This window comes from Aulonocara stuartgranti, assembly GCF_965226115.1.
Source record: "Aulonocara stuartgranti genome assembly, chromosome: 18".
Taxonomy (NCBI): Eukaryota; Metazoa; Chordata; class Actinopteri; order Cichliformes; family Cichlidae; genus Aulonocara; species Aulonocara stuartgranti.
In genome coordinates, this window is record NC_138954.1 from 17,064,171 (window position 1) to 17,078,157 (window position 13,987).

Sequence of the window (13,987 nt, forward strand, 5' to 3'; positions counted from 1 at the left end):
CCCCGTTAGCAGGCAACTGACAGATCTCGCGAGATTATTGTATTGCGTCATCTTTATGAGACGCGCGTACTTCTCCAGAAGCAACTCGCTGGCTAGCTAACGAGCTTGTTTTTGTTTACAAGAATGGCGACCTCTAAGAAAGGGAAGAAAGTTGTTAATCAAGAGGAACTTCGACGGCTAATGAGGGAGAAACAAAAGCAAGCCAGTGACAAGAAACGCGTCGAGTCTCCGTTTGCTAAATACAACAGTCTCGGCCACCTCAGTTGTACCCTGTGCAATGTGCAGGTGAAGTCCGAACTGCTGTGGTCGGCGCATGTTCTTGGGAAACAGCACAAAGAAAAGGTTGCTGAGCTGAAGGGAGCAAAAACTCAACCGGTGACACCGCAGAGTCAGCCACTGAAGCGGAAAGCACCCGACGACGAGGACGTTAAAGGAAAAAAGGCGAAACCCGCAGCGGCTCCTGGTCAGCCTTCGTTAGGACTGCCAGGAAATTTCTTTGAGAAACCCAGCGAGAGGGCAGCTGCTTCTTCACAGAAGACTGCAGGACTGAGCCTGCTGGCTGGAGTCTATGATGAGGACGATGATGATGATAATGAAGCTACTGGGGAGACATACAAACATAACAGTATGTTTGCACTGAAGCAATTTCCTAATGTTGTAAACCCGCTCAACATTTGGCAATAAAACCCTTTCTGATTCTGATTCTGACAGGTGAACAGGTGGCCACACATCCGCCTGCTCAGAAGGATGAAGCTGCAGGACTACCAGCTGACTTCTTTGACAGCTCCATCCCACCCACGCCTGCAATCTCCCATTCAGGCTCCATCCTCAAAGCAGACGTTCAGGAAAAGATCCCAGAGAAGAAAGACAACACAGCCGAGGCGCTCCCGGAGGGTTTCTTCGACGATCCGGTTAGAGATGCCAAAGTGCGCAACGTGGACGCTCCTAAGGATCAAATGGACAAGGAGTGGGAAGAGTTTCAAAAGGAGATCCGACAGGTGAACACAAAGTCCGAGGCCATCGTGGCAGAAGAAGACGAGGAGGGGCGACTTGAACGTCAGATTGATGAAATTGATGAACAAATTGAGTGTTACAAGAGGGTGGAAGTACTGAGGGACAGACGGGATGTGGTGAAGAGCAAGTCTCTGCCCAGAAAGCAGGAACAAGTGGACACTGGCGACAGCACTGAAGAAGAAGAGGAGGAGAATGAAGAGGAGTTGCTGGGGCTTTTGTCGCAGGACTGGAGAGCCAAAGGAGCTCTGGCCTGACTTTCTCTTGATATGTGTGACTGACCTCAGTTTTATTCAGAATATTGTTATAGCCTTCCTCAAGGTGGATGCCAATTTGTTCCAGTTTCCAAAAACTGTGAAGTTTGTGAAAATGTCTATCAAATCTTTCTCCCTTTGTATATTTCAGACTGGATTGGATATAATTCTAGTAAAAGACCTGAGTGCCACAGACACATGAGAATTGCCACTTTGTCTTATGACACATGGGAATCCAACAATCAAACCTTTAACTGTATGTTTATTCATTGGTGCTCAAACAAAGACATTCATAAAATCTCTCATTTACATACAGTAGCAGCATGGACCCAAAATCTATGCAATGGCGACCAAAGCCAGCTAACCCATGTCCCGCAAAAACAATTAGTCGCCTACGTTAAGTTATAAATAATGCGTTCATGTTACATAAAAAGGAACATGCAAAGCACAACAGAATTAAAAAATGCAACATGTTGGATTATGTCTCTAAAGCAATTTTTTTTTTTATCATCCCAACCCCATTTACAAGGTAACTAGATTAGAATACATTTTTACAGCATACAACAAAGTCTGAATATGACAAATTTATGATGTAAGTACAACATTATGAGGCCATTTAAATGGCATAAAATGAGTCAAGTCCAGAGTGACGATCAGTGCTTCTTATACTACCTGTTACATATTGTGAGCTATGTCTTCTGCCTTTCCACTGCAATTCTACACAGGTAACATCTAAATCATTTTGTTATTGCTACATATGCCTCATGAGTTACGGCTTTAAAAATCTTTTACGTGACTTTAAGTGTTCGTAGCCCTTCAAATCTGCAAAACATCAGGAAAATGCATAAAACAGAACCACAGTCACTAGATATACATGTACAGATGGATAATATACATGATCCAAACCATCTGAATAAGGTAAATGAGGAGGAACAATCAAACTTGTATCCAGCGTAGAAAATAGCATACAAAAGTATGTTTTTGGAGAAGTAAGGAAATTGTCTAAAACCAAAACAAAAGCCTGACAAAGCTGTTTATAGTAGTCATTTGTAAACATTCATAAAATTCTATCTCATGTTCTATAAATAAAGTTTACGTGAGTTGTACCAGGTGCCGGCAGGAGGAAAGTCTGCTATACACTGACAGTTACAGCCTCAGTAAAAGCTAAATACACAAAAACTTTACATCAAGATGAGACAGTTGGTCCAAGGAACGAACAAACCAACCAACAAATAAAGACAAGTACATGAACACTGCAAGTCTTAAGATTCAGGGTAAAGCAAGAGAGTCAAAATAATTCACACTTATTTTCCATGGATTAATAATATAAACCGAGCCGTTTGTTAACATAGGAGCTGGATGTTCTATATACAGATACTCATTTGGATTGCTGTTAAAATTTAAGATGCTTTGGGGCTGACACTAAGTCGAAATGGACTCGAGGATGGGGAGCGAGTACGGGGAATGTCAGTGTCACTTTTTCCACAATCAGTAAGATAAATATTCAGTTCAGGAAAGTGCAGCAATTACAGAAAAGAGGCGGAAAACCCAAACCCCACAGACCCAGCTGGGTATTCAATACTGTTCACTGCTCTCGGTGATGATGATGTGCTCACAAACCTAAAGCAGCTCTCAGCTCCTTCAGCGAATACTTCTGATCCCCGTCAGTGTCAAAGCACTTGACGATACGATGGCTGGGTGTTGATGTTCCAAATATTTCCCTCAGGTCCTCGTAGGTCAGACTCAATGAATTTTGTTCAGCATCTGTCTGCTGGAACATGCGTTCCAAGTCTGTAACAAAAAATATTTTAATTACAAACAAAATTTGTACACTTTGGAAATATTTAATTTTCTGCTAAAAGCAAAGCAACAAGTTCTGGAGCCTCCTCACTTCTGTCCTGTTAGTTTGTTTTAAAACATCACATAGCTTATTAAGATTTAAAGAAAAAAAAATCATAAAGAACATCAGGATTCAGCATTTATGATTTTAGAGTTAGAGCCGAAATACAAGGCATATACAACCACCAACAAAAAGTTGCCCAGTCTTCAGCAGATACATGTACTGCACATATAGTGACTGGGTGGAAATGCAAACTGCAATTTCCTAATTGTAAACAAATATGGTATATAACTGCCATGGTGTGGCTCAGTTTACCACACAAAACTGAACCTGTTTAATCCAGAGGTTGTGGCATCACTGCTTAGAAAGTGACCGTTCACAGTAGTGTCCTTCTTCCGTCCTGCAATCAATACCTGCACTCATGAAATTCAATTATTTGCTCTTAATTATGTTTCATTTCATGCCAGGACATTTGACAGAAATCTAATTTCATAGGTTTAGAGCATGTCCACACATTTACAGTTTTCTAAGAAAAATGCATTTCCGCACCACTCTAGCATTAGGAACCCTACAACTGAGTCTTTTAGAAATGCCTGATATTAGGTTTGCTAGTATGTGTGGAGATGCTAAAACATTCTTCTGACAACAGATCATTTTCATATAAGTGTGGATTTAGCCTCACTGTACTACAAGGATATGAAAGGACTGCGATGGTTTTGTTCTTGCAGCGCCTCGAAAGCTCATTAACGCAATGTATCCCTTTTGCTGAATCAATGCAAAAAAAGTATCAAAATAAGATTAGGGGATTATGCGCTGGGCTATTTGTTGGCTGAAAGGTAGTCTTATCATCTTGGTAAGGTTGCCAGGCAACAAGCAGAGACTCCTTTCATTACAGCGAAGAATCAATCGTCTCATTTAACTTCACAATAAAGCCAGCGTGTGTAATTCCCAATATTTTGATTTTTTTTCTTATGAATGCTGAGATATGTATTTTATAGTGTTAGAGTGCACCTGTCAGAGAACCGATGCCAGGCAGTGACACAGTCTTTGGACATTTTGTCCAAATATGTCTCCTCGAGCGGTTTGCAGTTAAAAAGGGAGGATGCCTGCTCGTCTGTGGCTCTGTCAGCGGGGTGGTGATCTCTGTCAGAAAATACATAAATAAAGAAGAAATAAGCATTAAAATGCAACACGGGGCAAATATGAGCTCCCTTTTGTCTACACTTTACCCTGCACATCCCCCGGTGTTGCTTTGGTTGTTGTAGCTTCGTTCACCGCCTCAGTTGCTGGACTTTCACTGCTGACTGCTGCTTCAGGTGCTGGGTCATTGTTGTTCAACTGTACAGCAGAAGATAAAATAAAAAGTGCTTACAGTGTTCCTGTAAATCCTGGTATCAACACAACGCCACAAAATCATCAAAGGGAAGGGAAAAAAAGGCTCATCATATTACTGACGCTTTGTTTTGAGCCGTTCTCTAATGAGGCCACTCTCTGATGAAGATCTGCCACTGTAGAGAGGAGGATGTGGATCTGCTCATCAGTCCATGTGTGGTGCTGCTCCTCTGTCTTGTTAACCTCACTCATGGCTTTTCTCAGGTCTGTTATGTCCTATAATGATTAAAAAGAACATGTCAACCATCTCATAGTTAAGGGAAAATAGATTTTATACCAAGGTGTTAACAGGTTCAGGTTGACAGTGTACCTCATATGACTGCTGCAGTCATGGTATCAGGTAGATGGAAGTGTACAATTACTTTCTGTGTGTCTTTTATCTTCCTGTTGTGCTAATGAAAAATAATGTGGAGAAAACATTCTGCAGTCGTCTCGGATATTTGACCTAGTTTCACTCTGCAAACTAAAGCATCTAAGCTCCCAAAATAGATTGGCACTTGTTTCATGTATTATGGATGGAAACACAAGGCATGAATCCAAGAAATGACAGGACCTTCTTAACCCAGCAACTCCGTCAATGTAAGCTTGACAAGAACTGCAAAAGCATGCATGCATTTGTGGTTTAACAAGTTAATCTCGCTGTGGCGAAGTTCACCTCAGCTTCTGGTTTGGATCTGTGTAACAGTTAAGCAGATCAACTAACATTTCATCGACTGAAACGCCTTGGTCATGTCTGAGTAGATATGTCTCAATTCTGAGTGAGACTGAAAGTACATTAGACAGCAGGACACCAAGTTATTTAACGCATTCATTCCAGTGCGCGCAGTACTTGTTTTATGCGCACACCTGTCTCTATACGTCCATACATAAATAATAAATAAGATCTGCAGCCTTCAGCAGCATTTGAAGGGAGCAGAGATGTAAATAAAAACAGACAAGCTGTCAAACAACATAAGTGAAATCCAACTTTGACATTGACTCATAAAATAATTTTTCAGCTTTGCTCATGTGAAATACTAAAGCTTGAAGCCCTATCCTATTTCTGAAGGAATACAGCTACTGATTATTCTGTGATGGTTGTCAGCTGCCAACACTGCATTAACCCTTCAATATTTGTGAAAAACTGCTGGGAAGGCTATACTCATGGACCCTTCTGCCTCTCATACAATTTATCAACATTGAGAAACAGTCGTAACTACTGAGACACACTGAGATATATAACCACTGGCTACTTTATTAGGCATATCTTGATAGTGCCAGCTAGGATCCCCTTTTTCCTTCAGAACAACCTCAGTTCTTAGTACATAACGAGTGGTTATTTGAGATACTGTTGCCTTCCTATCAGCTCAAAGCAGTCTGGTCATTCTTTTCTGACCTCTGGCATTTTCACCCAGAGAACTGCTGCTCACTGGATATTTTCTCTTTTTCACACCATTCCCTGTAAACCCCAGAGATGGTTATGAGGAAAACTCCCAGTAGAACGACAATATGCGAAATACTGAGACTAGCCCATCTGGCACCAACAACCATACCACATTCACTTAAATCACTTTTATCCCCCATTCTGATACTCATTTTGAACTTTCGCTCATCTTGACCATAACGACATGCCCAAATGCATGAAGCAGCTGCCACGTGTTTGGCTGATGTTCCTAAACATGCAGTTGAACAGGTGTAACTAATAGAGTGGTCACTGACTCAGATAACACATGCACTCAATAACACAAACAAGAGGGTTGTGTACATTCTAGAAGGAAAGTAAAAAATTAAGAATAAAAATAGTTACATTTAAGTGACTAAAAATGTTTTTTGCATGTGTAACTACACAGAGCAAATTATTAAAGGGAATTTTTTCTGTTCTCTCGTTTGCTTAAATCTGCATAATTAACAATTAAAACAAAACGTAAAACCTAATTGCTTATACCTATATACACTTTCTGAATCAAGTAGCTTTAGCCATTTTCGCTTCAGTTTAAAAGACATTTTTCCTTCAGAAATATTAAAGATATCTGTGCTCCCTGACATGACACTAAGACAAAAGAAGAAAAACTGAGTGTTTAAAGCGGTCTCAGATTTTTGCTTTCAGAAATTGTTTGCGCATTTAATGTAATTATTACCTGAAATCTTTCCCAGGTTTATTATCAACATACATTAATGTAACTGCATGCAAACAATGGCCAAATAAGGAAAAAGTACAATTAGTCAACTGCAAACATACACAAGCAAGAAGTACAAAAGCAATCTGAAAGTGTGAATGTGTGGAGGAAGCGCTTTCAAGATCTGATATGCTCTTTAGTCACAACATGTAGTTGTACCAACTGTCAGTTGTTCAATCCAAACTATTACAAATGTCACTGATAAATTTACCACTGTCTCCTTCAAGTCGTCATCTTTCTTCTGAGTTTCAAGAGCAGCCTGCATAGTCTTCACATCGTGTTGTACACTTGTAAGCGTGCTCCCAATTGTAGCAACACTCTGGAAAAGAAAAATATTTGTAAAGTCACTTCTAACAAAATTTTTAAAAGGGGGAAAAAAGTACAAGGCATCTTTTTTCTGTTTTTATTACCCTTTTCTTCTCACCTTTTGAAGCTCTTCTACTGTTGTTGGAAGGCTAATTAAATCAGCAGCGGATTTCAAGTTGGCCTTTAAATGGTTTACAGCAGAGTCCAGCAAACTGATCTGTACAAATAAAAGACACAAACCATCCACTTTATTAGGAACACCTAACAAAAAATGCAATCTAATAGAACATCCCTCAAATTCACCATCACTAATGTTACAATATTCTGTTTGTTTTACATATTTAAAACAAATGTATGTGGTGCTTTTGGACTGTATTACTATTACATTATTATACTAGGTATGTTATTTTGTCCATCTTGCTTTGAATTTGAATGTTTCAGTAAAAATGTAACATGTTTGTTAATAAATTACTAAAAAGCTGACGTCTTAGTCTGGTGACTTCAACAAACTGGCATCTTTATATATTCAATCATTTTATCTCAGCAAACCTAAACTTAAGACTAAAGAGACTAAATAAATGTAAAAATCTTCTTCTTTGTTCCTACCTATCATTTCAGAAAATTAAAAAAAATCCAATCCAATTTGTAGGAACATAAATTATGCATTTTCTTTTTTACAAGTTAACACCACAAATTAAAAAAATATACTTTAACTACTACTGTTGGCACCACTTCTATTTCATGCATTATATCTGCAATTTCGAAAACTTTTCTAAAGCAATTTTCAGCTACATGGTATGAAAAGTGCATCATCCTGAGTTAAATCTCACTCTAAGTTTAACTACCACTCAGTAGCTTATCATTAACAGCTCAGTTTTGTATGTATGACTGAGTAAATGTCGAGGTGGTTTCAAAACCTCCAGACAGACATTATGACTGACCTTTCGGTTCATTTCTGTCAGATTGGACCAGAGTTTGTTCAGGCCTCTGCCACCGTTCTCAATATCATCAAGCTGTCTCTCCTTGTTTTTCAGGTCCTCGCTTAATTTTGGTATTTCACTTGACGAAACCTTCTGGCTGGATTCCACTGTAACAAAAAACAACATAAGTGTTAAAATAAAGGAATATGTGACTGTTTAACTAGCATATAAAATGCTTGTGTACAAAGTACAAGACCTTTTTTTTCTTTTCTTTTCAGTGATAACAAAAAGATAACAAGGTTTGTTTAGGAGTCTTACTGCTGTGCAGCTTTTCTTTCAAGGAGTCCAAATCTTCTTTCAGAGCAATCTGCATCCATATGAGCCCAGCACAGGCCATGACACAGGCAGCTAATATGATGAACAGAAACAAGGGATAGCACACATTGCAGCACTGTGTGTAGCTTCTTCTGTAAAGAGAAGAAACACAGTAACGTGAGACAGCTTTACAGCCGTACACATTCTTCCATTTTTAATGAAGGAGATATTTTCAGAAAGCTGTGTGCTATGTTATGGGAATTATGAGGATTATTTGTAAGCAATCATGCTTCAGAAATCTGGATGGGTAGATTCTATACAGTCAATGATTTTCCTGATGCTCCGAGCACAGAAGCAGGAGAGTGAATTGATCTGACAATAAAGAGGTTTTCTTTTAATCTCTGCACTATAAAGGCAGTGTGCTCGATGGGAGCTGACTGTTGAAATGATGCTGAAAAACATATTTATTATTTTTACATTTTCCCATGTATCCCTGAAGTTTATAAAATAGTGACAAGCCAGTCCCAAAGCATGACACATTAAAACACAAGCACACGTTATTAAAAGTGAATTCAGAGGTAGAACTCACTTTCAGATTTTCTTTAGAAACTCAAAGTGAATTTAAGGCATCTTATTAATGAGGTCAATTGCGTAGGAAAAAACATGCTATACACACGTAACAAAATCTCGTTAAACTGCTTACTTACTTCCCAAAGTTGACTCCGCCGTTCATGCCGTTGAAGTCGTCATCGTCGGAACTCGAGTCCGATTCCGAGTCCGGAGGCTCGGTTCGGAGAAGCCGGTGACCGGAGCCCTTTTTGGTCTTCTTCCTCTTGCTGTCCCCGAGACCAATCAAAGCATTTAGCTCCTTCCTCTTCTTCATCTTCTTTTGAGGGGTCAGCGAACCCGCCGAGCCCGATTTAAACCCCACTAAATCCAATGTTTTGTCCAGTTTGGTAGATGTTAAGTTTACGGAGCGGAGCTAAGCTAACTTAACGTCCTTTTGCTAGCTTAAATTTCAACCAGGCAATGGTGCAAATAGATAAAAACACATCGGTTTTTTGGATTCTTTACCATACAAATAATGCACGAACAAAGTGTTCGGTGTGACGTTACCCTCCGACAAATAAAGGAGCTTCTCTAAAATAACTTGTTAAACGCGCTACCGGTTAGCTTCCTCGGCTAGCATCTGACAGCTTGCTAACGTTTGCTAATGCTGGTCGCCGCTGTGCTCTTACAACGTCTCATTGAATTTTAAAATTTGCTGCTCTGACCTGTGTCATTTCCGAAACACAGCATTCAAGTGTTTAAATAAATCAATACAACCTGTCGGTCATATCGTAAACATATTTCCAACAACAATTTGTTCTGCTGCCTGTGTTGTTTGGGTAGGGCGTCCCAGTAATCTCACAGCTCATTGGTCCAAAACGGTGCCACTTCCTGCGCTCCGTTTTGACAGGGAGCGAGCCATGGGAGCAAAACACCAGCCGTCCCCGACAGACAGACAGCAGTCGCACGGTCGTGTCAAAAAGTGACAGATAATATTTAAACTGTTGTAAATGACTTATAATCTGTCACTGTGAGCCAGGGTTTTGCAAATCAAAGAAGACCGATAACAGTGGAACACAGAGTAGGTGCAATAACGCTGAGTCATATATAAATATATATGAAACAAAAAATTTGATGGAGCTTTAAAGAAAACAGACGACAGTCTATGAATATTTAATCATTTGATTACAGTCTATTATATACTTTAAAAGCACCTGTTGTCTTGTAATGTTCCTACCTTTCATGCTTTGCTGAGGGAGGTTACATGCAAATGTGTCAGCCAATTGATTCAGAAAATCTGGTCATAATAGTTTTAACTGTGCCTTCTTTAACTGATAAGTGATGTTTTCCTACTTCTCAAAACACTGGAAAATTTCACGGTGTAATCACTGATGATTGTATTTTTGTGTTGTCTTTTATTACTTTTTTGTTTTTTGGTTTCAAGTGGACTATAATGACTGAAATAAATAAAGTTCACTTAAGTTCAGGATGTAAATTACAGTACAATAATTAAGAACAGTGTTGTGCACATGGCACACATAATTTAAATATCAGATAAATATAATACAATATAATTCTCTCTCTTATTTTGTGTATTTGTGATAAAATTGGGACAAAGTTTATAATAGCATAACAATAGGGGTTTATATGTTAACTTCTTGGTTCTTTCATTTTTCCATGTTTTTAGATGAGGCACTGTTTTAAAATATAGGCTTTAATAATGTTGCTAAAATACAAATCATGATGACATTTTATAATTAACATGGAAAAAATTCTTATTGCAAATTAAAGATATGCTGTTTAACAACAGGAGGAGTTGTTGTGGTTAAAAAATAACTTAGCAAACACTTGCATCCACTTACACCTACATTAGAGATTGTACTCGTTCAGTTATGATATTCTTTTATAAGATCCTATTTATACACTTTAAAAATAGGGACTTAAAGTAGTGATCATTTTCATCCACAAGTAAAAGAGTTTATGCTTTTTTTTTTTTTAAAAAAAAAATTCTTTGTACTTTTATTCCCTCAGCAGTATTTACTTATTCATGTATTTATTCTTTTTTTTTTTTAAATGGTAACATTAATGATTCTGGGCAAAAATTAAAAATTAAAACTACTACCAGGTAAAATGAATAACACTGATTATTTTTCACTCACTGTGCACTGCTTTGCTGGGAAACATTAGGTTCTGGCTTTCATATGGATGGTATATTGACACCCACTTACACACTAGTGAAGATCAATCACACACCCTGAAGGGAATGGACTCCCCAAGCAGGACAACATACCCTGTCAGCCAAACCACAGAAAATACTAAGGAATGGCTGAAGGGTAACAATAATAATTCACTAATATTCTAAATAAATATTTAAAGGAAAAATCTTTAATTGAGTCAGAGCATCTGGGCAACATTATTCTCACTGCAGGATTAAATTCCCTGAAAACTTGGCTTCAAATCTTACAATTCTCCAAAGAATTAAATATTTATGAACAAATAAGCAACAATCAAAGTTAAGGCAAAGAAGAAGAAAAAAACCCTCAAGTCTGCTCTGTGTTGGTGATATTTTATCAATGTCATCATATTTTGATGGAAAATGTTGCCAAGTTGTGATTTGTTAATAAAAAAAATTCCATGCTACCTTTTTCCTCACAGGTTACCTGCTGTGTCAAACAAATGAGAAGACTAAAGAAGAAATACATTAATTACAGTTTCCCTCGGTCGCTTTGGTTCAATTCTCACAGCACAAAAGTCATTCTCACTACTCTTACTGCAGTGCTCCAATCAGTGACGCATTTCCTCACTTACATTTGACATTCTCATTGTTTTTACACACACTGCTATTGTTTCTAGACAGACTTCACTTCTAAAAGTATTCGTTACTGTGTTCACACACTTCTACCTTGAATCTGACAGCTCATCAAAACAGTTTGTACTTTTGTCACAAGTCTAGATTGCTCGCTTTCCCGAATACTGTCCAGCATTGCATTAATTTTTTCAATCAAATTACTTTAAACTTTTTTCAGATATGTGTGAAAGAATAAATGCAGTAACACACTGTCAGAGGTTTTCTTGCAACAAATAGAAATGCTCCTCTGCATAGTTTGCAGGCAACGAGTTGAGTTACTGTTGCCTTCCTATCAGCTCGAAGCAGTCTGGCCATTCTTCTCTGACATCAACATTGTACTTTCACGCAGACAACTGCTCCTCACTGGATATTTTCGTATTTCAGAAACCCTGGAGATGGTTGTGCAGGAAAAACCCAGTATATCAACAATGTCTGAAATACTCACACCAACCTGTCCGACATTCCTTATTCCGATGCTCGGTTTAAGCCTCAGCAGGCTGTCTTCACCATGACTACATCTCTAAATGCTTTGAGTTATGCTGGATTACTGTAATGAGCAGTGGAACAGGCGTACCTAATAAAGTGGTTGCTGAATGCATGTTGTTGACTTTACTGGACTGTACAGTAGTTGATGCTATGTTCTCACTATGTATATTCTTTGGCTGTTTTCTGTTTCTGAGCACTATTTTGCTTTTCTTCATCAGTTTTATAAAGTTGTTTTTTTTAAATCCTTCACATTTCATTTCCAGAACTCTTTCCAAAGTAAGTAAGGTTTTGAGAAAAAACCTCAACATTTCAAATACTCAGTCTTTAAATGGTGTTGAAGCGATTGATGGACTCTTCATGCTTTACCAAATGGCAAAATGTTTGATTGTTGGAGTGTCTTTTGCACAGGTGAGCTCTGTTATGAAAAATTAACTGTTTTGAGAACTGCACGAAGAGTGGTGAGTCTGACTTCTCTCTTATGAGAATTGAGCCAAATCAGCCTTGACACAGGCTCTAAACTCCCAGTCACAGCCTGCAAACAAAGGGATTTACTGCCACTGTGTCAAAGACCACAAGACACCCGCTGTAGGCCACATGACCATGTCCCGACAGCTCCCAGTTGTTTCTGCACTGGTGCTGTGCGACACTGCCCATTTTGGTATCGATCCTCTACCAAGTAAATACCAATACTGATACTTTCATCTTATTAAGGCAGCTTACGGAAGGTGTTGTGTCAGATCTAATGAGAAGTTAGATGATTATTATATGTATTATTTCATTATTACAATTAATAAATTCTGAACACATTTTAATGACCACTAAATCTCTGTGATTCTTTCCACAACAACGAGTAAACACAACAAAACATACCATTCAGCTCCTCATATATTTCGAAGCTGTGTTTTTTGGAGACCTGGAATGTAAATGTGTCTGTCTCTAAACAACTTTGGCCCAAATTCTGCTGTTTAAATGTGCAATAGGCTATAATTAAAATAGACATGGCAGTCAACACAAAAAAGATGTCTGAGGTTTATTTTTTCATTTCTAAAAGCAATAATTTATTCAACACAATTCAGTGGGCTACAGACTGAGCCTAGAGGATAGAAACAAAGTATTGGTCCTATCATGCTAGTATTAGTCCAATACCGATACCAGCATTGGTATCGATATTACAGATATTGCCTTTATTTGCCTTATCGTGTTGTGGATCAAAATCAGAAAACATGTATATTAATTTCAGGGCCTCTGCGAGTTGCAACAGTCTGTGATTCATAAATTAAATAAGTTTGCCGTACTGTGGCGTAGAACGAAGAAAAGCTGCAAATCCTCACATCTGAGAAGTCTTGTTTGCATAATATTTTCATGAATTCAACTCAAACTATAAAACACAGTATAAGTTTTTGTTTCAATTTGTCACTTCCAGCATGGGGTCTTCCAGAAATCCAGCTGACCTGGAGTGCTATTGGGCTGACCCAGCAAGACACGTGAGTAGACGCTGGGCCTCTGCAGACTGGCCTTTAGCTTTTTCTTTTCTTTTTTTTTTGCACTGAAAACAGACTCCCACTGGTCTGCTTTTGGCTTTCAAATATGTTCTTTTATGTGTCTGGCCCCCATACTAACACAGTACAATACTAATAATAATGATACTGAAAGAAAACCCCTACACTGGATGAATTTTCTCACACACAAAGGGACTGAGATGCTCCTTAGCACCCCAGTATGAGTTGATTATTGAGTGCAAAAGATGAGGCCTACTGCTGATGCTTTATTATCCCCGAGAAAAGAATTTCTCAAGGCAATGCTTGTCAGTGCACAATAATAGCACGATGCCATCCACGGAACTACAAAGCTTATATTATCATAGCTTAGCCAGACTATGTGGCTGCCCTGTTATTTAAGTGCATTAAAAT

The 13,987-nt window shown here is 38.5% G+C and overlaps 2 protein-coding genes across 2 annotated transcripts; one reads left to right on the plus strand and one right to left on the minus strand.

Annotated features, from left to right (window-relative positions):
- Positions 1 to 34: 34 nt before the first annotated feature.
- Positions 35 to 1,743, plus strand: znf830 (zinc finger protein 830). Its single transcript, XM_082513137.1, has 2 exons — positions 35 to 625; positions 712 to 1,743. The coding sequence occupies exons 1-2, from the start codon at positions 124 to 126 to the stop codon at positions 1,266 to 1,268; spliced, it is 1,059 nt and encodes a 352-aa protein (XP_082369263.1). The 5' UTR covers positions 35 to 123; the 3' UTR covers positions 1,269 to 1,743.
- efcab14 (EF-hand calcium binding domain 14) lies at positions 1,511 to 9,664 on the minus strand. Its single transcript, XM_082513136.1, has 9 exons — positions 8,902 to 9,664; positions 8,198 to 8,346; positions 7,901 to 8,046; positions 7,078 to 7,176; positions 6,865 to 6,972; positions 4,561 to 4,713; positions 4,335 to 4,443; positions 4,117 to 4,248; positions 1,511 to 3,056 (listed from the first exon to the last, which is right to left on the minus strand). Exons 1-9 carry the CDS (start codon positions 9,075 to 9,077, stop codon positions 2,878 to 2,880), a joined length of 1,251 nt encoding a protein of 416 aa, XP_082369262.1. The 5' UTR covers positions 9,078 to 9,664; the 3' UTR covers positions 1,511 to 2,877.
- Between the last annotated feature and the right edge of the window lie 4,323 nt (positions 9,665 to 13,987).